Genomic DNA, 23,546 nt, shown 5'->3' on the forward strand with positions numbered 1-23,546 from the left:
TTGTTGCTTCTGCCTCTGTCCTTCTTACAGTGGAATGTCCAGTTTCCAATGGGTTACACCCAATTCTGGAGCCAGGAGAGCAGTCTCCTTAGCTGAGCCAAGACAGAGATCACATGCTTTGCACAACCATTGAGTGGGAGGAGTCACAAAATAGGTTGCAATGGCAAACATAAATCTCCCTGGCTCAGGGCTAAGTGAAGACGCTCTAATATTTCATGGGTGGCATCACACAAGATTCAGTAGGTCTGGTGTGGAGCCTGACATTCGACTTTCTCACAGACTCCCAGGTGATACCAGAACTGCTGCTCTTTGGTCCACACTTTGAACAGCAAGGCATTAAAATATGAGAATGGATTAGAACGAAAATACGAGCTCTCCATAGAGTTAACTCCAGTGTTGGGGGAGGTAATCAGAAGGGACCCATCCATATCAGTGATTTTTACCACTGGTGATTTTCCACATAAACTATGTAGGGATAAAGAAGTAGGAAAACAGGACAAGATGCCATGTTGTTTTCTGGGTGGTAGATGTGTGAGTAACTGTTAGTCAGTTCTCCATTACTAAAGCAAATACCTGAGAAAAATCCACTCATAAAGTGAAAACGTTTATTTTGGTCCAAGCTTTTGATTTTTCAGCCCAGAATTGGATGGGCCTGTGTGGAGGCAGCACAGAATGACAGAAGTATACAGTGGAGCAAACTGCTTGCCTCCTAGTTGGGAGTCAAAAGTGGGGGCACAGGCTGGGGCCACTCAAAGGCACTTCTCCAGTGACCTGAAGACCTCTCACTAGGCCTGGCTCTTGACAATCCCCCCACCTCCTCACAGCACCAGAAGTTGGGGACCAAGCCTTCACCACAGGGGCCTTTGGAGCATTTCAGACCCAAACTGTAGAAGTAATTATTATTTTCTGCTTCCAGTTTTCTGCATTTTTCAAATTTCTTCACAAAAAAAGGGAGTAAAAGGAGTAAAGAAAGCAGAGTTTTAAGCTGCATGCTCTCGGAGGCTCTAGAACAACCTCTTCCCTCTTAGCACTTCCAGAGACTGAAGTTCTTTGGCTCGTGGCTCTTCCTCTGTCTTCAGAGCCAGCACCTGGCATGACCCTCTCTCTGCTTCTTTCCTCCGTCTCCCTCTTCCACTTGGAATGATTTTTGGATTTCGCCAAGCCCATCCAGATAGCACAGGATGATCTGCACCTCAAATTCAGCTGATGGGGAATGGAATCCTCCTCTGCCATGGAGCCTAACATGCTCACAGGGTGCTAGCACATGCACATGTCTGGGGGAACCTCATTCTGCTAGGGAGTCTTCCCTGCCCTGCTCCAGCCTCCAACCCAGCCCCTGTGTTCTCCTGCCTCGGCTTGTCTTTGTTCTTCTGATTCAGGTTATTTCTCCCACTATTTTCTAGAAAGTAACATTCTTCTCCTCCTTTCCTCCTCCTCCTCTTCTTTCTTTTTCACCTCCTTATAACAAAAAAGGCACAATTAAAAGACAACTAGAACATGACAGACCAATTCAAGTCTAGGTACAGAGAGTACTCACAAGACACATTTGGGGAAAGCCTGTGGGAAACCTCAGAATCCACAGGGCCCTGGGCAGAGTGCTCAGAAATTTCCTGTCTCAGCAGAATGAACAATTAGTTCTAGATTCAATGTTGTTCTGCTCCCACCTAACAAATATTAAAAGCAAGATCCAAAAGGATCAAATTGTTTCCAAGTAATTTAACTATATCTCAGAACAAAGCTCAAAAATATTTTTAGAGCCGGGCACAGCGGTACATATCTGTAATATCAGTGGCTCAGGAGGTTGGTGTGTTCAAAGCCAGCCTTAGCAACAATGAGGCACTAAGCAGCTCAGTGAAAGCCTGTCTCTAAATAAATACAAAATAGGGCTTGGGATGTGACTCAACTGGTGAGTGGCCCTGAATCAACCCCCAGTATCCCCCACCCACAAATGTACAAAAGTAAAGATGATCCAATCACAATGTCTGGTATTCAATTTATAAAGTTACCTGGCACATAAAGAAGCAGGGAAATATGATCCCAATGAGGAGAAATGTATAAATTAATTAAAACTGACCCAGAGGTTAGGCTCAACGGGAACATTAAGATCCTAATATAACTCAACTCCTCAGATGAAAACTAACAATTGTGAGATAAAACATTTACAAATATATTAAAGGGAATCCTTTGAGTAGAAGGAAAATGATACCAGATAAAGTTAGGAATCTGTCCAAAGTAGCGAGGAGCACCAGAAACAGTAATTGACTGTTCAAACAACATAATAACAATGTAGTGTGCAGTTTTAACAGGTCAATGTAAACTGTGTGACCAAAAGAACACAAGGTCTGGGAGGGGAGAGGTGGAAGAAGACTGTCGTGATGCTCTTGTTCTGTACATAAAGTATAAACTCTCCATCCCCTGGGGGAACACACCCCTAATGACCTAAGGACCTCCCCTGAGTCTCCTTAGAGGTGATGATTTAACTCCAAAAGACCCAGGCTATTGTTATCACTCTACCAAATACCCATTAGAAGATTTTTAATCTTTTTCCAATGCCATTGGGAAGCATTGTATCTGGCTGCAGTAACATAGATATATTTATAATCAGCATGGCATTCAAGCCTTTCTTTAAGCTTGAGGGCATAAAGCTCATTTCTAATATTTATTATGGTGGCTTCTAGAGTGTCCACCTTAGTTTCAATTCTTTCATTAAAATTTATCTGATTATGGAGAGCTTTGGAAGTATTTTAGCCAAATTATTAAGAAATTACACATGTTGTAAGTTTTAAGACATAGCCACAGAGGCTGTAATTGTAGAAACAATGAATGAAAGTAAAGTAGCTACTCTAAAGATCATGAGACCAAGAGCTCACTTAGTCTGGTTAATGGGCATGCACCTGTTGCAAAGCCTGAACACCAACTTCAGCTTACCATGGTTCTTAAATATGGTCTGGTAATAAGACAAAGGGGGTTTGATAAAGGATCAATGTGTTTATTTCCCTTTATTATAACTAGTGGTGTACTTAGTTATGTTGCATTTTTTACAGGCCACAAAATATTTACCATCCTTTCTTTAATTCTCACATTTCCAATAATTAGAGCATAAGGAGAGTGGACACAGGCCAGGGGCCATAGAAGGAACCTTCCTTACAACTCCTGCCTACAAAATCAGGCATAGATCTGACAGCAATGAAAAAATTCTGGGGCAGTAATTAAGCACCAAACATCCTTGTGGATGCCACGTTGCTGAAGGTTAGAGTATCACCAACAAAGCCTCCAGGAGTCCTGGCATCCTTATGTAATTGTTGTTTGTGAATTCTAGGAGACCAATCTAAAATATATCCAGTATTTCTAGACACTTTATGTTGTACTGGCAAGATATTTGCACAATTCATCCATTTAGGAAAGGTGCCAAATTCTATTGTGGAATGATTAGGGCAATAATATATTGGTGGATATTCTATGTAAATAACTGTCCTGTATGGGAAAATTTCTATTTCAATAAACTTTCTATTTTGACAACTCTCCAGATATATAAATATAGTCTTAAATTCTAAGGAGCAGCAAGATTAGCTGGTTTAGGTTCCCATACGCTGTCTTTTCTTTGAAAGATACCCTCAGATAATCATCATTATGGGACCAACATATAGGTAGCTGACCACTATAACCAGCATAAATAAATCCAGTCACATGGATGGATTTTCCAGTCTACATTGTAAGGTACACTAAAGGTGGACGTGGAGAATGGGTCCACAGAAGACTCTTCATAGGTTTTTCTTCCCTGGCACCTGGTGAAGCTTTCACAGCAGTAGCTGTGGTTGGAGATTCCTCTGCTAGGTTTTCAGCCATTTCTAAGATGACAAGTTTATATTCTATCCTTTGAAATCTGATTTAACTTGCTGAACTATGTTCAGCCACAGTAGGACTTTTAGTATCATAACTAAGAAAAATTTTTGAAATATTTTTGTAAGATTTAATGCATGTTTATAGGGTCCTGTTCCCCCCCCCTTTTTTATTTATTAAAATTGAATAAGAGGATGGCATAAGTCATAGTATCATTAGTCTTAAGTTTTAGACAATAGTTTTACATAGTACAAGTATTTAATAATAAGAAAAGATTTATTATTTTTGTTGGCCATGGAACTTGACAAGAGTTACTTATTAGCTCTGTGAGGGCCAATATTATTGGGCCAACCAAGGCTCCTTCTATGGTGCCGAATCGTTCCTTGGGGGCAGGAGTCAACGGGTGGTGGCAGCTGCGTTCCTGTGTCTGCAAGCCACCTTCAGCATCATTCCCTGGTGCCTTCCCCTCGCAGCACCAGTGCTCCTGTGGGATTTTTAAAAATCCTCCAACCCAAAAGTGGGCTCAAGTCGCAGACATCAGCGTTATCAGTCTTTAGGGCAGCCCGCGTTTGGCCAGACTAAGGTTATCTAAGGGGCAAAAAGATTGCCAGCGGTGGGTGTATACATAAGTTACAGACCCCCATAGGGAACAGCAGGCAAGAGTCCCACATCTGTCCCAGAGCAGCAACCGGGTCACAGATTATATGATCTCAGTATACGATAAACATTCAGCAAGCTCAGCAGATTCTATTGGTCCAATTTAAATTGAATATTTCTAAAAAACAAAGTTGAAAAATAATATTTGCTTCTTTAGAAGTAGAGAAGTCCTCATATTAATGGCCCACTATAAAAAATCGTTCCTCTCTTCTCTTACTCTCTAAACATCTATCCCCAGTACATAGATCTAAAAACATTTCATGATAATATTTCAAAATAGAAGAAATCCACAATAAGAATCCCCCAAATCCACAATAATTGAGCTTTTTCTATGAGAGAGGGCTGAGCTTAACAATATACACTTCACCAATTACCGTGACATCCAAGCAGGGTCTCCAAATCCCGCCAGCTGGCTGGGCTGGTGAGATGAGCCGGGTTCAAAGGAGTTGGCTGCAGCAATAAACTGAGAAAATGGCAAAGAAACCGTGCAGAACAGGAGCATGAGTTTCTAAGATCAGGGCAGGACGACTATGGAAACTTAAGGGTCAGCTCCACCCTGGACAACGCTGGAAAGAGGGCATGCACCCATAATCTCTGTGTAGGGGGGAGACACAGAGGAGCTTCAATGCAATGTTCTTTGCCAAATAAGGCACGAGATAGAGTATCAAAAGTTGGAGTCTTGCTTTGTGATGTCTTATGGTCAGCAGATTGATTGACATCTTGGGAAGTCACACTCATCTCAGGTGCAGTGTGGGATCATAGGCAGAGCGAGAGGAAAAGCACACTCACATCACACAACCAAATCAGCGTGCCAGGGCCTTTTGGGGATCAAGTTTGTTGTTTTGGTTTTTTTAGGGGATGGTGTTACCAGGGATTGAACTCAGGGGCACTCCATCATTGAGCCACGTCCCCAGCCCTGTTTTGTATTTTATTCAGAGACAGAGTCTCTCTGAGTTGCTTAGCACCTTACTGTAGCTGAGGCTGGCTTTGAACTCTAAATCCTTCTGCCTCAGCCTCCTGAGCTGCCAGGATTACAGGTGTGCACCACAGCACCTGGCAGGATCAAGCTTTGAAAACCTGGACCTTTCGGTCACATTCTTTCAAAAGACAGTGAAGACTTTAGTCTATCTGAAATCCACCTCTATGTATCAGATTCATTAGAAATCTAGCTTCCCTTCCATTTTTTACTAAATAATCTGCCTTTGCTCCATGATTTTTACTGCTACTTTTATCATAAAATAAATCCATGTACATACTTACATAGGATGCCACTAATATCTCAACATGCCCCCTTGATCAACTGGTACATTCTTGCATCAATATCACAGCCCTGTGATATTATCCTGGTAGATTCCAAATTCATATTGCTATGTAAATACCCACGTAATATCCTCAGTTTCACCTCTTGACTTTACCCTATTTATCCACTTAGGGAAAAACAAGACAAAAAAACAGTTAACTGATTCCTTTTCTATACGCTGGCCTTTCCCCTGCTTATCGTAGCTGTTTGTACTACATTTTCACCTAAATGAACAAATCTATCAAGCAGAGCCCATTAGAATGCCTTGAATAAATGGTTATTAAATCATGTGATTGTGTGACTTGAATTTTTTTTAAAGTAGTCTTGTTACTGTTCCCTTTAAATATCACAAATATCCTTAGCCAGTTACTGTTCCCTTTAAATATCACAAATATCCTTAGCCTGTTCAGGAAACTTTCATAGTAAATATAAAACAAGAACACTCTGAGGTTATTTTGGGGTTTCAAGGACAATGGGGAAGACTCCAAGTCTGTGATCTTGGCTTAGAGGACTTTGTTATCCTGAGACAGACCTTTTCGAACTGTGTCCCAAGAAACAGGGCTATTGTTCTTGAAAATTAGTATTTCAGAAACATCATTCTATGGGTTTTCAAAAGTTTATGGTAGTTGATTTCAGTTAGGAGGATAATAGGCAATTACTGGCCAACAACTTGGCAAAGAGAATTGGTATGCCAGGTTGAGGCAGAGAACCTGGACGTTCTCTTTAGACCTGGTCAGCACCTTCCAGCAATATCTTTTAACTGGTTCTTTAAAACTTATTGCTGGAACACTAAAAGCAATTTTTGACAATCATCTGGACATAAAGGTATAGTGAAAAAAAGCAATTATTTACATCTAGCACCATTCGATGACAATGGAGAGGAATGGCTGTAAGAGAAGGGAGCCCTGGTTGTAAAGCTCCCATGGGTTCTAAGACATGATTGGGTGCCCTGAGACCCTGCAGTAACCTCCATTTACCAGACTTTTTCTTAATTACAAAAATGGGTATATTCCGTGGACTAAAAGTAGGTTCTATATGGCCAGGCTGAAGTTTGTACTGGACCAACACATTGGCTATTTAAGTTTCTCCCCTGTTAAGGGCCACTGACAAACCCATATGGGCTCTTCTATAAGCCAGTTAATCTTTTCTGCTGTTTTGAGGGGACAGGAAGAAAGCCAGTGCCCCTGCCAGAAATTCTGACTGCGTGAATTAACTAGTCTGCGCTGGGGAGACTGGGTTGTAGGTAATACCCTTCCTGTGAATTCCCTTCAGACTTTCCCTGAGATGACACAATGGAGTTTGGAGTTATTAATAACAAACCCAAGCCGCTTAGAAAATCTCGACCCCATAAATTTATGGCAAAGTGTCTAGGAAATAGGGTTTAAAGACCCCAGAATTACCATCTTTACCCTCCCACTGAAGATATTGAGCACTCTGTGCAAGTTGAGAAATTTGGCCAATTCCTTCTAAGTTGGCAGGTGCCATGGGTGAAAGCTGCTTCTTTGGCCAGTACCTGCCAGAAATAACTGACTTGTCTGCTCCAGCATCGAGCACATCTCTGAAATTTTTATGATTGATTTTAAGAGCCAACCGAGGGAGTGCCTGTCTAATCAACTGAGCCCAATCAGCCCAGTCTGGGGACCCAGAACTCAGGGTTTTCACCTGGCCCTTCACACAGTGACAAGGCAAGAATATTAATTGTGTTAATTTCTCCCTTGGAGAAAGCTAATAACGCAATTCATTTGAACTATAACCCTGTCTCTCCTTTGAAATTTGTATCAATAACACCTGGCAATACTTGAAATCCTCTTTGAGTTAAACGGCTTCATCCCAACACTAGGCCTATGGCAATTTGCTGCTGCAGCCCATGAATCCCTACAGGGATTTGTCGTGGGCCCATTTCAGGAGTTAGAATTAGTCCCATGGCTGGTCAGAGTCCCAAGCTCCCGGTCCCCAGGGCGGAAACATCTCTGAAGGATGTTTCAATGACGGCAACTGAACCAAAGTCATTCGTGTGAATTTGGGTGACAAAATACCACATAGACATGGAATTTTTATAAGGTTCAGTACGCCTTCCCTGGCTCCTGGCCTCAGGCTCCCACAAGGGGTGGGGGCAAGAGAAAGTCATGAGAGACTGATGAGAGTCAGACAGAGATAGAGAGAGAGAACATTCTGGAGTTGGCTTTTATTGGGGGATGCTGTTTCTTAGAACATTCTATCCGAAAAAGGGCAGAGGATAGGATTACAAAGGAACAGGTGAGTGTAACTCAACCCCACTGGGTTAACCCTATTCCTGGAGCCAAGCCTCATTATCCCAGTGGAGGTAAGGCCCAGATTATTTCCGGGGGCAATAACTGTTTAGTGTCTCTTGCTCAGGACCAAAGGGCATGTATTTCAAGAGTGGCTCCCAACAGAGAAGGACCCAGAAATTTAATCTCTGATGGTACATAAACTCTAGTAGGATATACCACTACACCTTACCTTTAAATATGATTTTATTTTTATTTTATAACCTAACAGAAAATATGACTTCACACTAATTAGGATGGCTAGAATAATTTTTTAAAAAAATAGCAAGTGGTGAGAATGTAGAGAAATTGATACCTTTCGCATCACTGGAGGGTATGAAATAGTAAAGCCAAGATGGAAAACAACTGGCAATTCCTCAAAATGCTCCGCGTAGAATTTCTATATGACCTAACAATTCTACTTCTCGGCAATAAATAGAAGAATTTAAAACAGAAATTCATGGAGATACTTGAATGCTAATGTTCACTGCAGCATCATGCACAACAGCCAAAATATGGAGGCAAACCAAGTGTCCACCAACAGATGAATAAAATGTAGTATATACATGCAATGAAATACTATTCAGCCCTTAAAAGGAAAAAAGCGCCAATACTACTACAACATAGATGGACTTGGAAAGTATGTTAAGTGACATAAGCCAGCATAAAGACAAATATTGCATGAATCCAATCATACAAAGTATCTAGAATGTGCATATTCATAGAAACAGAAAGTAGATTAGAGTTTACCAGAGTCTGGGGACAGGAAGAAAATGAAGAGCCATAGCTTAATGATTACATTTTCTGTTTAAATTGATGAAAATATTTGGTAAATAGAGGTGATGGTTGCACAAAATTGTGAATGTAATTATTGCCAATGAATCATATACTTAAAAATGGCTAAAATGGAAAGTTTCTATGCTACATATACTTTGCCACAATAAAATTTTTCCCTAAAAATATGAAAAAAATGGCCAAAACATATTGCTAACAGTTTTATCATTGTAGTATGGAGTTCCTATCAATCAATAAGAGTTTGCAATATCTGGTATTTTATAAAATTATGAATAGTGTTTGTGTGTGTGTATATACATCCAAATGCATGGTTTTATAACATATATTTCTTGGAGTAGAAGTGGATGCTAAAGAGCATAAACATTTTTAGAAAAGTTTTTTTTACAAGCTACCCATCATGGAAATGGACAGGTTGGCCTCCAAAATGTTGACATAGATCTCATCACCATGTTTTTTTGGACTTTTTGCCTCCACAACCGTGAGCTAAATAACACTCTTTTTCTTTGTGAAGAACCCAGCCTCGGGGACACAGTAAAGGAAACAGACCCCTACAGAAGCTAAACCACCAGAGGACTTGATGCTGAGGGATGTGGGTGCTTCTTTCTGGCAGAAAATGGGGAGCCAAGAAGAGTTTTAGGCAGGGGAGTAGGTGGTCGGAGCTCTGCCTGGGGCAGGTACCCTGTGGGCGCTGGAGAGGGGGCTCTAGCAGGACAGCACTGAGCCGGGGACCTACAGCCACCTGATGCAGGAGTCCAGGTAGAGAGGATGAGGACAGGTCTCTAAGGCCGATCAGCCCTCTGCTGTGCCTGTGCTCCTTGTACCTGTAGCCACCAAGGAGAGAGTGCACTCTTAGGGTTTTGTTCAGAGGGAGATCTCTTGCTGTGCTCTTAAAAATATTTTAAAAAAATAAAGACTTTTTAAAATTTATTTCTATTTTTATGTGGTGCTGGCGATTGGATCCAGTGCCTCACTCATGCTAGGCAAGCGCTCTACCACTGAGCCACAACCCTGCCCCCCCCAAATAAAGCCTTTTTTAAAAAAAATTAGAAGAACAGATTTTCAGTGCCTGAGGGTCCAGCCACGAGCTTGTCCACTCTTCAGAAGTGAGTGTGGTCAGTAAGGTGGTCCCATACCCAGTAATCAGGATCCTTGACTTTAAACTGTTTATTTAGGCACATACTTTGCCTTTCTGTTCCCTTTAGATATGTCTGTAGAAATGATTTATTGCACAGTTTTGCAATTGGCCCACAGTTTCTTAATAGGTTTTACAAGGGGGCACACTTCCTTTCACACATGGGCAATATTTTAAAGGGGAAATCCCTCAGCAGCAGATCACCTTTAGGCATAAAATAGCGTGATTTAAAAAAAAATTCTCAGTCTAGCTTGTAAATCAAATTAGACCACCATATGCAAATTAGAGCCCCAGTACTGCTGCCACCACAGTCAACCTGAGCCAAGTCCCTTCTTTGAACCAAAATTCATGTGGCATCATTGATTTGAAATGCCCATATGTTCTGAGATTTCTCCAAATTGCCACTATCTGTGTGAGAAAGATAATTCATTTACTGATCGCTTCAAATAAAGAGGAGCAAATACCTCTAATAGCCATGTTTTCTCTTGTGTTTACCAAACAGACTTTCCCTGACAGAAACAGTCTGGGGTGGTGTGGATTAGACAGTAATTGCTTTAAGAGGATTTTTCATTGTATCCTAGTTATGCATTAATCTGATGGAACAGCTAGATTAATATGTCTCTGGACCTTGTTAATCAAATGCTGAAATCCTGAAAGGATTGGATTTGGTGGGAAAATATGAGGATCTTGCATAGAAAAGACTAAAGTTAGGCACCTATCCTGTTGATTCTTAGATTGTGTTTTGGTTTCTTTTCTTTTACTTTGTTGTTGATTTGAGGTTGGAGCTGGGGATTCAACCCAGGACCTTGCACTTGCTAAGCAGGCACTCTACCGCTGAGCTACACACCCAATAGCAATTGTGGGGGCCTCCCTGAGCTATTATAGATGGCATCTTCACTGGGCCTTGAGCCAAGAAGGTTTTGGTCTGGCATTGCACTTTGGCTCCTTGCACTCTGCAGGACCCAGGTGATCAGTGCTTTAACTGGACTAGGTAGTCTGCTTTCTCATAGCTCCAGACTTGGGCATAACCTAGTGAGATTGGACAGCCAACTCCCTGCCTTATTTGGTGAAGAATATTCTATGGAAAAAAACTTTTTGTATGCTCCATAGAAAAATAAAACAAACTGAGGGATCACTCTCTCTCTCTCTCTTCCCAGTGTGGAAGCTCAGCCATAAGGTCAAAGAGCCGTCCTAGCCCTGGTTTACAAAAAAATTACTTTGGTGTCATGTGGTCTTTTCACTCCCAGTCTACTGCACACAGAGGAATCCCATGTCCACCACCCACATGGGACATGGCCAGGACTGAATCATGTTCTTTATTCTGTTTTGTCTTGGGGTCCAGAGATTGAACTCAGGGGCACTCAACCACTGAGCCACATACCCAACCCTATTTTTGTGTTGTATTTAGAGACACTGGTTGCTGAGACTGGCTTTGAACTTTGGATCCTCCTGCATCAGCCTGTTGAGCCACTAGGATTACATTCTTGCACCCAGCCCAATCATGATTTTAAATAAGAAGGCTTTTATACTAGTTCCCCTTGAAGGTACAAATCAAGAAATTATACTTTACAAATATTTGATTATGAAATGAGCAGAATTCATGATATTTAATAATGGATTATGAGGTGATTAGTTTTATACATTTTAATCTATAGACAACATCTAGACCAATCAAAACACTGAGACATATTTATACAGCCTTACATAAGGGCAGATGAGCGTTAATTAACATATTCTCCACTTTAAGTTCATCCCCCCACCCCCACCACCACTAAAGTGGTTCTGGTGGACATTGTCCAAGCTGGGAGCAGACGAGGCTGGGGGATACTGCTGGGGGATCATGGTGAACCCACTGGTCCAAAGCTCAAAAGCCTTTGAGTGAGGGGGGGCTGCAGGCCAAGGAAGTAAGATCAAATGTTATGCCAGGAGGAAGAGAAGGGAAAATAAATACACCCCCCATTTCTGCTTTTGTCTGTACACAGTGGCCTCATAGACATCAGATCATTTAATAAAATATCTTCATACGCCAGGGGTTCCTTTAGGTCACATAGGTAATCGTGACTTGAAATTAGCATGTCCTCTGTAATAAGGTATCAATGTCTCCACACTCGTCGTCATGATGTCGTTTCCCTGCTGCTCGGGCTAAGGTCACTGCAGGCAAACTGCAGGCTTCTGGGGAGTGTCTTTTTCTCTTGTCCCCATCACTGTCCTCTCAGATTCCTAACAGCAGCATCTGGCCTCTCTGGGATGGAGTGACCACAAGAGAGGGAAGGAGCAAAAGAAGCAAAAGTGTTCCTGCTGAGTTGACGCTACTGCAAGATGGCTTTGTGCTGGACTTGGCAGCTGTTGAAAGCTGACCCTGTCTCACACGGATCCCCTGAAAGGCAGCCCTGACGACCACCCCCGTGCTATAAGCCGGCTCCTTTGACCAGTAGTACATCCCATAATCTCCCCTGGCAGCCATTCTCCTTCACAGGACCCTTGGTCAGTGCAGCTGACATTCCTGCTGCCATTTCTGAGACCTCCTGGCTGTGTGCTGCCCTTCAAGGGAGCGCACTGCTATTCCAACTGCAGGCTCTGCTCCGTTCCAGGGGCACTGAGTCTTCCCAGATTTGAAGAGGGGGCCGGTCGTCTAGTCCCCCAGTGTCAGAGAACATGTGTTCAGACCTGTCATGGACTAGATCTCCTCAGGAGCTGCCACAAGGGAGCTGAGCTGTTGGGGTTTAAGTGTGCAGAGTTTAGCTCCCTCAGGCCTGACTTTTTGCAAGAGCTGTGGCTGTGATTTAGGTCAGCTGAGGCAAACCTCAGCTAGGAGGAGGAAACGTTCTCTTCCCCTTATCGCAAGGCACAAGTTCTGCATGGTTTGGCCAAGAGGAAGAAGCTTCCTGCATACTTATCCTGGGAACAGTACATTCTAAAGAAACAAATGCATCCTCAGGGGACTAGATAATGTCTACAAAGAACTTTAGGAGGGTACTTATCAAACAAACAGGAACAATCTGAATCTAGCTCTGTGTATCCGCTGAGGCATGATATTTGGGCAATGTGGGCAACATGATATTAAAGAAGTGCTTGCTTTGTTAGAAGAAGTGTATAAAAGGAACTTGCAAATAAACCTCAGCATGTAGTAGCAATTGCTGCCTTGGCTCTGCATCCCCTGTGTCCTGGTTATTTCGCGACCCTTACCCAGGGACCCGAACGCTCTAGACATTCACAATTGGCGCCCGAACAGGGACCCTGCTGGATTGTCAGGAAGGGTAAGTTATTTTTCTTTATATTACAGGGTGATAAGACAATCTTCATCTTCTCCTTTTTTACGTATTCTTAGGCATTCACTTGCTGTCTATGGTATTAGTATTTCTCATTCTGATATAGAGATGTATCTTAAGGTGGTCAGGGAATGGAATCCCTAATTCCCGGAGGAAGGATCTATGGATGTAGATAATTGGAAACGGGTCCATCACAATGTTGAAAAGGCCATGAGGCAAGGTGAAAAAATTCCAATTCGGTTTTGGTCTATCTGGTCTATTTTATATACAATGTTTAAAGCTATGGAGGAAGAAAGATTAATTGGCAACTTACAAAAGGAGTTAGCTCCCTCTATTTTAGATCTCCCTCTGGATGTTAGTGAAAAAGAAGAGGTAATAAAAGATATGCAACAATTGACTCATAATTCTTCACAAAATTCTGATGATTTAATTGGTACTGCTACGGAAAAGAAAACGAAAGTAAAAACGATGATTGATGATCGCTCCATTTCGGAGCAATTCAAACTTGTTATGGAGGAGGTTCTGGGATGTCTTAATAAATTAGAAGCTAAAATAGACCCTAAGCCTTTATCAGGAACCAGGCCCTCTGCCCCTCCGGCCACCAATCCTTTTTTGGCAGCTTCTTTAAAGGCTGTCCAGGAAATGGACTCAGAACCTTCTGACGATGAGGATGAAACTCCCTTCTTTGCTTTTCCTATAATCAGGCCTGATCCAGCTAATGGAATGGCACAGCCACCTCGGTATGAGGGGATTGATATTGATCATATTAGCAGATTAAAAAAGGCAATGACAATGTATGGACCTCAATCCCATTATGTAAAAGCATTGCTTAATGCTTTTGCTACTTATTACAATAATTTTGCTCCTGAGGATTGGAAGATTATAGGCCGTGCTCTTTTACAGGAACCTGAATATCTTCAATGGCACATATGGTTTTTAGAAGGATGTGCCACTAAGGCTAGAGAAAACCCTGTTATTAGTGCCATAGGATACCCTATGTTATCTGGCACTGGTATGTATGATGACATTCAACAGCAAATTAATATTCCTCCTGAGATTCATGAGCAATTGAAGGAAATAGCTTTAGAAGCTTGGGACAAAATTAGACCTACTGGAGAACATTATGGCTCATGGACAAAAGTTTCACAAAAACCCAATGAACCTTATGTAGAATTTTTGTCTAGATTAAAATTGACAATTGAACGAACCGTGGTAGGAGAGGCTGCCAGGCAACAATTACTATGTTTGCTGGCTTATGAAAATGCTAATGAAGATTGTAGATGAGCCATTTTACCGATTAAAGATACAGGAGATATTCACACATACTTAAAGGTATGCAAAGATATAACATCAGAATCGAAAAAGATGCAATTATTTGCTGAAACCATGGCCTCTACATGGCATACTTTGCAGAATACTAATCTAAATTTGGCTAACATGAAGTGTTTTGGGTGTGGTCAGACTGGACATCTGAGGAAAAATTGTAAGCGAAAGAATGAAAAGGAAACTAGGGGACCCGGAATATGTCCTAAATGCAAAAAGGGTAAACATTGGGCTCGAGAATGTAGAACGAAAAATGCAGCCACTCTTGCAGTTCAGGGAAACGGTCCATCGGGCCGGACCCCAGGCCCTGGACAAATAAACGGGGGCAACCTACAATCTTTTCCCTACAACCCGCAACCCAACATAGTGCCGCCGTGGACATCCCAGCCTTAAGTGATTTTGATCTCCAGGGTGGTGCTATGCCTAAAAGAATACCTACAGGAATATTTGGGCCACTACCTCCAGGGACTTTCGCTTTGCTCACAGGACGCTCCAGCCTTAATGCTAAAGGTATTACTGTCCATTTAGGCATTATTGATGCAGACTATGAAGGAGAAATTCAGATTTTAATGTCTTCTCTTGCTGATGTTCATTTTTCCAAAGGAGAAAGAATTGCCCAACTTCTCTTATTACCTTATCTCCCTATAGGGGATTCCTCTAATCAGAGGCAGGGCGGATTTGGCAGTACTGACACACAAAGTGTTTTTTGGGCCACACAAATTACTAAAATGCAACCCCTGATAAAAGTAAAGCTAGGGACTAAAATGATTAGTGCTTTAATTGATACAGGATCTGATATTACTATAATAAAAACTCAAGATTGGCCGTCTAATTTTCAGTATCAAATTATACCCTGTCACATTAAGGGAGTTAGCTCGGCTCCCGTCCAAAGTATTGGCCAAGCTTTAAACCATATAACTATTCAATCAGAGGATGGACAAATAGCTGTATTAAAACCCTACATTCTAGAAGTTCCTCTTAATATAATCGGAAGGGATATTTTAGAACAATGGGGAGCTTATATTCAATTTTAACCAATTCTAGATGGAGCCACTGAGAATTATGTGGAAATCCGAGGACCCTTTATGGATTGAACAATGGCCCTTAACAAAAGAAAAGTTAGATGCTGCTCACCTGTTGGTCAAGGAACAATTGCAACAAGGTCATATCGAATTTTCTACATCCCCATGGAACTCACCTATATTTGTCATAAGAAAGAAGTCTAGTAAATGGAGATTATTAACTGATTTAAGGGAAGTAAATAATTCCATGTACCCCATGGGGGCTTTACAACCTGGAATCCCCTCTCCCACTATGTTACCAAAAGATTGGCATATTGTAGTTATTGATTTACAGGATTGTTTCTTTACCATTCCTGTTCATCCTGTTGATCGTAAGCGTTTTGCTTTTTCTTTACCGCAAATTAATCATAAAGGACCTCATTTTAGGTATCAATGGAAAGTATTACCCCAAGGAATGATGAATTCCCCTACGATGTGTCAAATTTATGTCAATGCAGCATTAAAACCTATCCGTAAAAATTGGCCTCAGTTATATATTTCTCATTATATGGATGATATTCTCTTTTCAGGACCTGATACACGGGAACTTGATGACTTATTACAAAAATTGCCAATTTATTTTCAACCTTATGGGTTAATAATTGCCCCTGAAAAGATACAGAAGGAGGATGTCATCAATTACTTGGGATATACAGTTACTAGACAAAAGATAATTCCTCAAAAATTATCAATCAGGAGAGATAATTTAAAAACACTTAATGATTTTCAAAAATTATTAGGGGATATTAATTGGTTACGACCTTCTTTGGGGATACCTACTTATCAATTAAGTCATCTGTTTTCATTGTTACAAGGAGATTCTGCACTTAATAGCTCTCGTATAATTACTAAAGAAGCCTCTGATGAATTGACCTTTGTAGAACAACGCATTAAAAATGCATTCCTTCAGAGAATAGATCTACAAGCCCCTATTTCTCTTTATATCTTAAATACATTTCAATATCCTACTGCAGTTCTGGGACAGCATGAGCTTCCTTTAGAATGGATTTATACAAAACATAGATTCTCCAAAAATATTATGCCATATGCTGACCAGATCGCATTATTAATTGAACAAGGAAGACAGAGAAGTATAACTTTGACGGGCAATGACATTTCTCACATAATTACCCCATTACCTAAAGACCAATGGACTTACTTGGTACAAATGACTGAAATGCTACAAATAGCGTTGGCTGAATATACCGGAAGTATTTCCTATCATTTCCCCAAGGGCAAATTATGGGACATGTTAAAACGTCAACAATTTGTAATCAATAATATTATTAGTGAATATCCTTTAGACAATGTTGTTACTGTGTTTACTGATGGATCAAAAACTAAAAGTGCTTATTGGACAGAGAATCAATATTGGGTTCAAATAACAAACTATCAATCTGTTCAACAAAATGAATTATTTGCAGTCATTCAAGTTTTAAATGATTTTGATAGTCAAGACATTAACATTCTTACTGACTCTGCATACACGATGGGAGTAGTTAAAAATATATTTACTGCAGTAGCCTATTCTAATAAACCTACTCTACAAAATCTTTTTCTTACTTTACAAAAACTTTTACAAGCTCGTAATGCTCGCATATTTATAGATCATATTAGATCACACTCTAAATTACCAGGATTTTTGACATATGGTAATGCTCAGGTAGACAAATTAGTGATGTTCAAAACTCCTCAAGAAGAACATAATCTGTTTCATTCTAATGCCGGACATTTACACATTAAATATAAGATTCCATATAAACAAGCAAAACAAATTATTAAAAATTGCCCAGTTTGTCGACCTTTACATCTTAGGATTGTACCTTCCGGAGTAAATCCTAGAGGGATTCAACCTAATGAATTATGGCAAATGGATGTTACACATGTTCCCTTGTTTGGACGTTATTCTTGTGTTCATGTTACTATTGACACATACTCTAAATTTTTGTGGGCTACGGCTCAAATTGGAAAAACCACCCATCATGTTATTCAACACTTAGTGGAAACATTTGCTATTATGGGAATTCCCGCTATGATTAAAACTGATAATGGTCCGGCTTATACTAGTAAAAATTTTAAAGATTTTTGCAAATTATATGATATTGTTCATCTAACTGGAATAGAATATAATCCACAAGGACAAGCTTTAGTAGAACGTGTACATGCTACGCTTAAAACACAAATTAAAAAATTAAAAAGGAGGAAAATGACAGATTTAAATATGCACTTGTTTAGACATTTACAAAATCAACCTAAAGCATTGTTACATCAAGCCTTATTTATTTTAAATTTTCTTAATCTTCCACAAGGAGAAATATTGACAAGAGCAGAACGACATTTTGAGCAAAAAACCTTAGAAACAGTTCATGAACCAATTTGGATAAAAATTGCGGCAGATGCTGAATGGCAGCCAGGGATTTTACTTTATAGAGGAAAGGGCTATACTTATGTTTCAACAGAAAATGGACACCGGCAGTGGCTCCCAGGGCGGTGGATCCAGACCCGTCACAATCAGAATGGCACCAAGGGGGGCACCCTATCCATTACCCCAGCCAAGGAATCAAGATCCTGAGCTTGATGTTCCGGTGGCAGCAATGGCGCGTCTTCATCTTGGGGCCCGACGTCGTCGACATCCTAATTTTTCTCCCTTACCTACGTGGGGTCAAATTAAAAAGCTGAGTGGGGAAAAGCAGAAGGTGCTGCAACGAACAGGGAAAAATTGCACCCCAGAAAATTTATTTCTGGCTATGTGTGCATTATTAACAGTGTCTTCCACTTCTGAGGTACAAAATAATAATACTCACTATTGGGCCTATATTCCCAATCCACCTTTGCTGGAACCTGTTACTTGGGATGACATGGATATTACCTTATATACTTCTCCTGCTCTTTTATCTCCCCCTTGGAACAATTTAACATATATGAATATTAATGATGGAACACCATTTAATTTTACTTATAAGAATAATAACAGTAAACCTATATGCTTGGGCGTTCCTCCTTGCTTACAATTAGATTGGCAACATTGGATACTAGTTGGAAATTGGAGTAATAGTTCTCGAACACGTTTACAACGGTTATCTGCATGGTCCGTCAATATGACCTGGGATAATATAACTGAACAAAAATACCCTATGTTCCCCGAGTGCCCCGATTTTACTTATCAGGACTTGAGATACTCCCCTTTCATATGGCAGGAATGTTTAGGCAAATTTGGGAAGATATTTCAGAATATTATCATGTGGGGTCCTTACGGGATGTTCTTAAAAGATTGTTCAGAATGGAATATTACTGCTTGTGATTTATCTTCTACATACAGAATCCCGCCGAAAGAGAGATGGAATGAAACCATTCGGAACGACAAATTGATGGCCTGGGGTGATGGCGGAATTGCTGATCCACGCTTGGCTTCAGTGCAGTACCCTCATCATTTACAAACACATTTATGGAAAATTGCTGCTGCAACTAAACCTGTAACTTTATCTAATGGCTCTTTTTCTGGGACTAGTCAATCTGCTGCTTCTTATAATTTTACTGTATTTAAAGAATATAATATAACCACATGTGTGCCCATGCCATACCTGTTCTTAATTGGAAATGTTACTTTTGATGAGGGAATTTTATGCTTTAATTGTAAATTGTATACCTGTATTAATACATCTGTTTCTATTCCTCCTGGTTATTCCATTATGCTGTTACAACAGCGCTCTCACATTTGGCTTCCTGTAAATTTACAAAGAACATGGTCCCAAGATCCTGTAAATACTTTGGTTCTGGAATTTTTTAGACAATTGTTAAAACGTACTAAACGGTTTGTAGGAGTTGTTGTTGCTGTAATTCTAAGTCTTATTGCAGTGACTACAGTTGCTACAGTTTCAGGGATAGCTTTACATACTTCTTTACAAACAAAACATTTTGTTGAGGAATGGCATAAAGATTCGCATGAGTTATGGCTATCCCAGACTCAAATTGATTCTAGACTTCAAACTCAAATAGATATTTTAAGACAGACAGTTAATTGGTTAGGAAAAAAGATACTCACCTTAGAACAAAAAATTAGATTAAAATGTGACTGGAATTCAACTTCTTTCTGTATAACTAATATACAATATAATCAAAGCTTACACGAATGGAGTATCATACAAAATTATCTCGATGGTAATGAAACAGCTCAATTAATGATCGATTCTTTACAAAAAGATATATTTGAAATTTTTGGAAAAGGGTTTCAACATGATGATGCTGCACAAATAGCTGAATTATTTTTAAAACAGTTAGAAGGATTAAATCCCAAAGGAATTGCTCAAAGTCTTACCCATACGGCTGGAGGAATGGGAATAGTGTTATGCTTAGTTATTATCCTGTTTATAATTATATATTGCATGTGCATAAGACCATCTCAAAACTCTATATTAACTTTGTGGAAAGCTGTTTTAGAAAAACAAAAGAAAAAAGAAGAAATTGTTGGGGTTTAAGTGTGCAGAGTTTAGCTCCCTCAGGCCTGACTTTTTGCAAGAGCTGTGGCTGTGATTTAGGTCAGCTGAGGCAAACCTCAGCTAGGAGGAGGAAACGTTCTCTTCCCCTTATCGCAAGGCACAAGTTCTGCATGGTTTGGCCAAGAGGAAGAAGCTTCCTGCATACTTATCCTGGGAACAGTACATTCTAAAGAAACAAATGCATCCTCAGGGGACTAGATAATGTCTACAAAGAACTTTAGGAGGGTACTTATCAAACAAACAGGAACAATCTGAATCTAGCTCTGTGTATCCGCTGAGGCATGATATTTGGGCAATGTGGGCAACGTGATATTAAAGAAGTGCTTGCTTTGTTAGAAGAAGTGTATAAAAGGAACTTGCAAATAAACCTCAGCATGCAGTAGCAATTGCTGCCTTGGCTCTGCATCCCCTGTGTCCTGGTTATTTCGCGACCCTTACCCAGGGACCCGAACGCTCTAGACGTTCACACTGAGCACCCTTGGCCTTGAGTGCTGGATGCCTGAGACTGGCCCCCGCTGTGTGGGAAAGCAGGTGGATCTCACCTCCACTTGGCAGGGAGTGAAGCTCTGGGAGTGGGTGCTACCCAATGGGAGTGAGCTGCCCCCCTGTAATACTACCCTCTGACCTGTTTTGATTGGAATGTTCCATCCAACCACTCTCCTCAATAAAAACCAAGGTTTGGGCATTTTCTCACCTCCCTCCTCTCTCTCTCTCTCTCTCTCTCTCTCTCTCTCTTTCTCTCCCCTCCGTCTCCCATGTTTTTCTCTTGCTCCCTTGTGGCAGCTTACCCTGAGGCCCAGGAGCCATACTAAAACACTCTGAGAAAGGTATTTTCTGTGTCCGTGTGATTCGTTCGTGCCAGCCCAATTCACCCGAGTGACACTGAAGAAGACAGTTCTCTCCCTGAAAGGAAATCTCAGATAAAATCTCCTAATGGTTTTCTCCATTTCATAAAGACCTATTTTGACACTATTTTCTTCAACTTCAATAGTAACACAAAGTGAAAAATTAAACAATATATCACTCAGTCTATCAGATTCATGATTTTAAAAATATTGGCCATGGAAAAGTTTTGGAAGATTTATAGTTGGAACATCGGAATAAACATGACCACTCAGAAAAAGCATATGGAAAGAACCAAATAACCCCGCCAGCTCAGGGAAAAATGAAAAAGACAGAAAAGTGCCAAAGGCATCGGGCACTTTAGTGGAAATTCCTAACTTCAGGGTAAGGAAATTCAGCTCTTTAGACTAGGAGTGGGGAGCTTGAAGGCATAACAGTAGTGATGAAGTTAATGATGAGGTAAGGTGTGCAACCACCAGTTGTCAGTTTATATCTACCAAAAACAAAAGACTGGAGAATAACTTCTGGGGTTACAATATAACTTCTGCCAAAGAAACAAATAATATAAACTGTTGTTAACCCGCTCAAATTCCCAGTCCCTTAAAGGGAAACTGTTTTGGATACTGTGCTTGTGTAAGGTACTGGACACTTAGATGAGTCAAAGGTACTGGACATTTAGATATCCTAAGGTATCCAAACTCCAATTAATCTTGTCTTTCAGAGGCTGTGGCTGCTGTCCTTGTCCATTTGCCATTGAAATTAGGCACAAGAACACCAAGAAGTCTAGAATCTCCTGGGCACCAAAATATCCATTCTGCAACCATTGAGTGGCATCAGCTCTAATTATTCCTGTGTTTCATTGGCAGGGGGCTACTGGGGGATTGAACTCAGGGACACCCAAACATTGGGGAGCTAATCCCCAGCCCTATTAGGTATTTTGTTTAGAGACAGGGTTTTATCGAGTTGCTTAGCGCCTCATTTTTGCTGAGGCTGCTTTGAACTCGCAATCCTCCTGCCTCACCCTCCCAAGCCGCTGGGAGTACAGGCATGCTGCACCACACCCCCCTGTGTCTCATTTTTTTTGATAGACTTAGTGACTCCCATGGTCATATGCCTGCTCTTCTGTTGACACGTGGAACCAGAAGTGCCCCAGCAATGGCCATAGCTGATTCAATGGGATCTTCACTGTGTCCCTGGATGGAAGTGTCCCCTTCTAGACCTGCAGAGTTAATACACTATAGGGAAGGAAAGGGTAAATCCCTAGGAGGTTTGCTGAGAGTGATGGAAAGTGGAACCTCATCTACTTCTATTCCTTAATTTCCAGACACTTGGACCTTGACTTAGGTTGCCTAGAAGGGTGGTAGCTTATCCTCATGGGTGTTAACTCTAAAATGAGATCTTGGCTGCTCTTAGAGAGGCTGTTTGCTATTCTAATGGTCTGGTAGGTTCTGGGTGATGAAGAATGTGATAGACTTAGTGACTCCCATGGTCATGTGCCAATTACCCTTCCTCTTTTGTCTGAGGTAGGATCTTTAGCTTTGATCCCTTGCTGATCTCCAGGAATCCAATTTTTTGTGTGTGTTGGCTGAAGCCCCACAAACCCACATATAGAATATGAGTTGATCTATTTTGTAAGAGATCTGATACAGTCAAGTGGCCACCAAGTGGCTGGTTCATTTCCTTAGAGCATGATCCTGTATCAGGGTTCCTTGTTAGTTGGTGCTGCTGATACGTTGGATTTTCAGCAGAAGCAATAGCTAGATCAGCTGTTGGACCATATGTAGCCTCCATTCCAACTACCATGGCTTCTCTGTTGATGAACTCATTATGCCAACACTCAGGTTGCTAATGAAGTCTATTGGCTGAGTCAGGGAAATTGCACTTGCTAGTGTTCTGACAGCACTTTGCCCCAAAACGAAATATTCCATGTTAGGACTTCCCTGTTGCAAAAAGAGCAAGATGAACTTTCCTCCATGTGGGTGTAAGGTTAGGCCCTACAGGACATGTTGACATTTTCTCAATTTGTAAAATCATTATAAGTTGTACATTATTAATTTGAAGTGATCTTACTACCTTAATTTTATTAAACATATTCATACAACTATATCTTCATACATAGAGATTATTTTGACGTGTAAGTCCCTTGAGACTGTCATTGCTGGGTCAATGTCATATCAAATTCTAAATTTTCCCAAATAATTCATTACATCACTGTCCTAAATAATACTACTGACTTGATTTTACCCATCAATATTTAAGGTACTGATTCCCCAAGCTTAGATCAACATTAGATTTAATGATAATAGTAATTTTCCTAGATTGGTGAATAAAAGGCCATTCAATCTTCTATTTCATTTTTTTATTATTAACATTACATAAAATGTTTTTCCTATGCTCTTTGCACATACATGTTTTTGGATTGATCTTCCAAAAATTGATAAAAGACAGTCATATCAAGATGCCACTTCCTATAGAAAGTCCAAAGCCAGGAGGACTTGGTGTGAAAGCACTGCCACTGAATGCTTCACTTCTACTTCTTAAA

The 23,546-nt window shown here is 40.6% G+C and overlaps 1 protein-coding gene across 5 annotated transcripts; it reads left to right on the forward strand.

The window, feature by feature from the left end:
• Nucleotides 1-13,114: 13,114 nt before the first annotated feature.
• LOC125610665 (endogenous retrovirus group K member 13-1 Env polyprotein-like) lies at nt 13,115-20,566 on the forward strand. 5 transcript variants are annotated; one of them, XM_048783192.1, is made up of 3 exons: nt 13,115-13,269; nt 18,125-18,448; nt 18,985-20,566. In XM_048783192.1, exon 3 carries the CDS (start codon nt 19,034-19,036, stop codon nt 20,138-20,140), a length of 1,107 nt encoding a protein of 368 aa, XP_048639149.1. In that variant the 5' UTR covers nt 13,115-13,269; nt 18,125-18,448; nt 18,985-19,033; the 3' UTR covers nt 20,141-20,566. The 5 variants fall into 5 exon arrangements, with proteins under 5 accessions (XP_048639149.1, XP_048639151.1, XP_048639152.1 ...); XM_048783194.1 differs by having other exon boundaries at nt 18,125-18,361; XM_048783195.1 differs by having other exon boundaries at nt 18,125-18,262.
• The last annotated feature ends 2,980 nt before the right edge of the window (nt 20,567-23,546 follow it).

This window comes from Marmota marmota, unplaced genomic scaffold (assembly GCF_001458135.2).
Source record: "Marmota marmota marmota unplaced genomic scaffold, marMar, whole genome shotgun sequence".
In the NCBI taxonomy this organism is placed as follows: domain Eukaryota; kingdom Metazoa; phylum Chordata; class Mammalia; order Rodentia; family Sciuridae; genus Marmota; species Marmota marmota.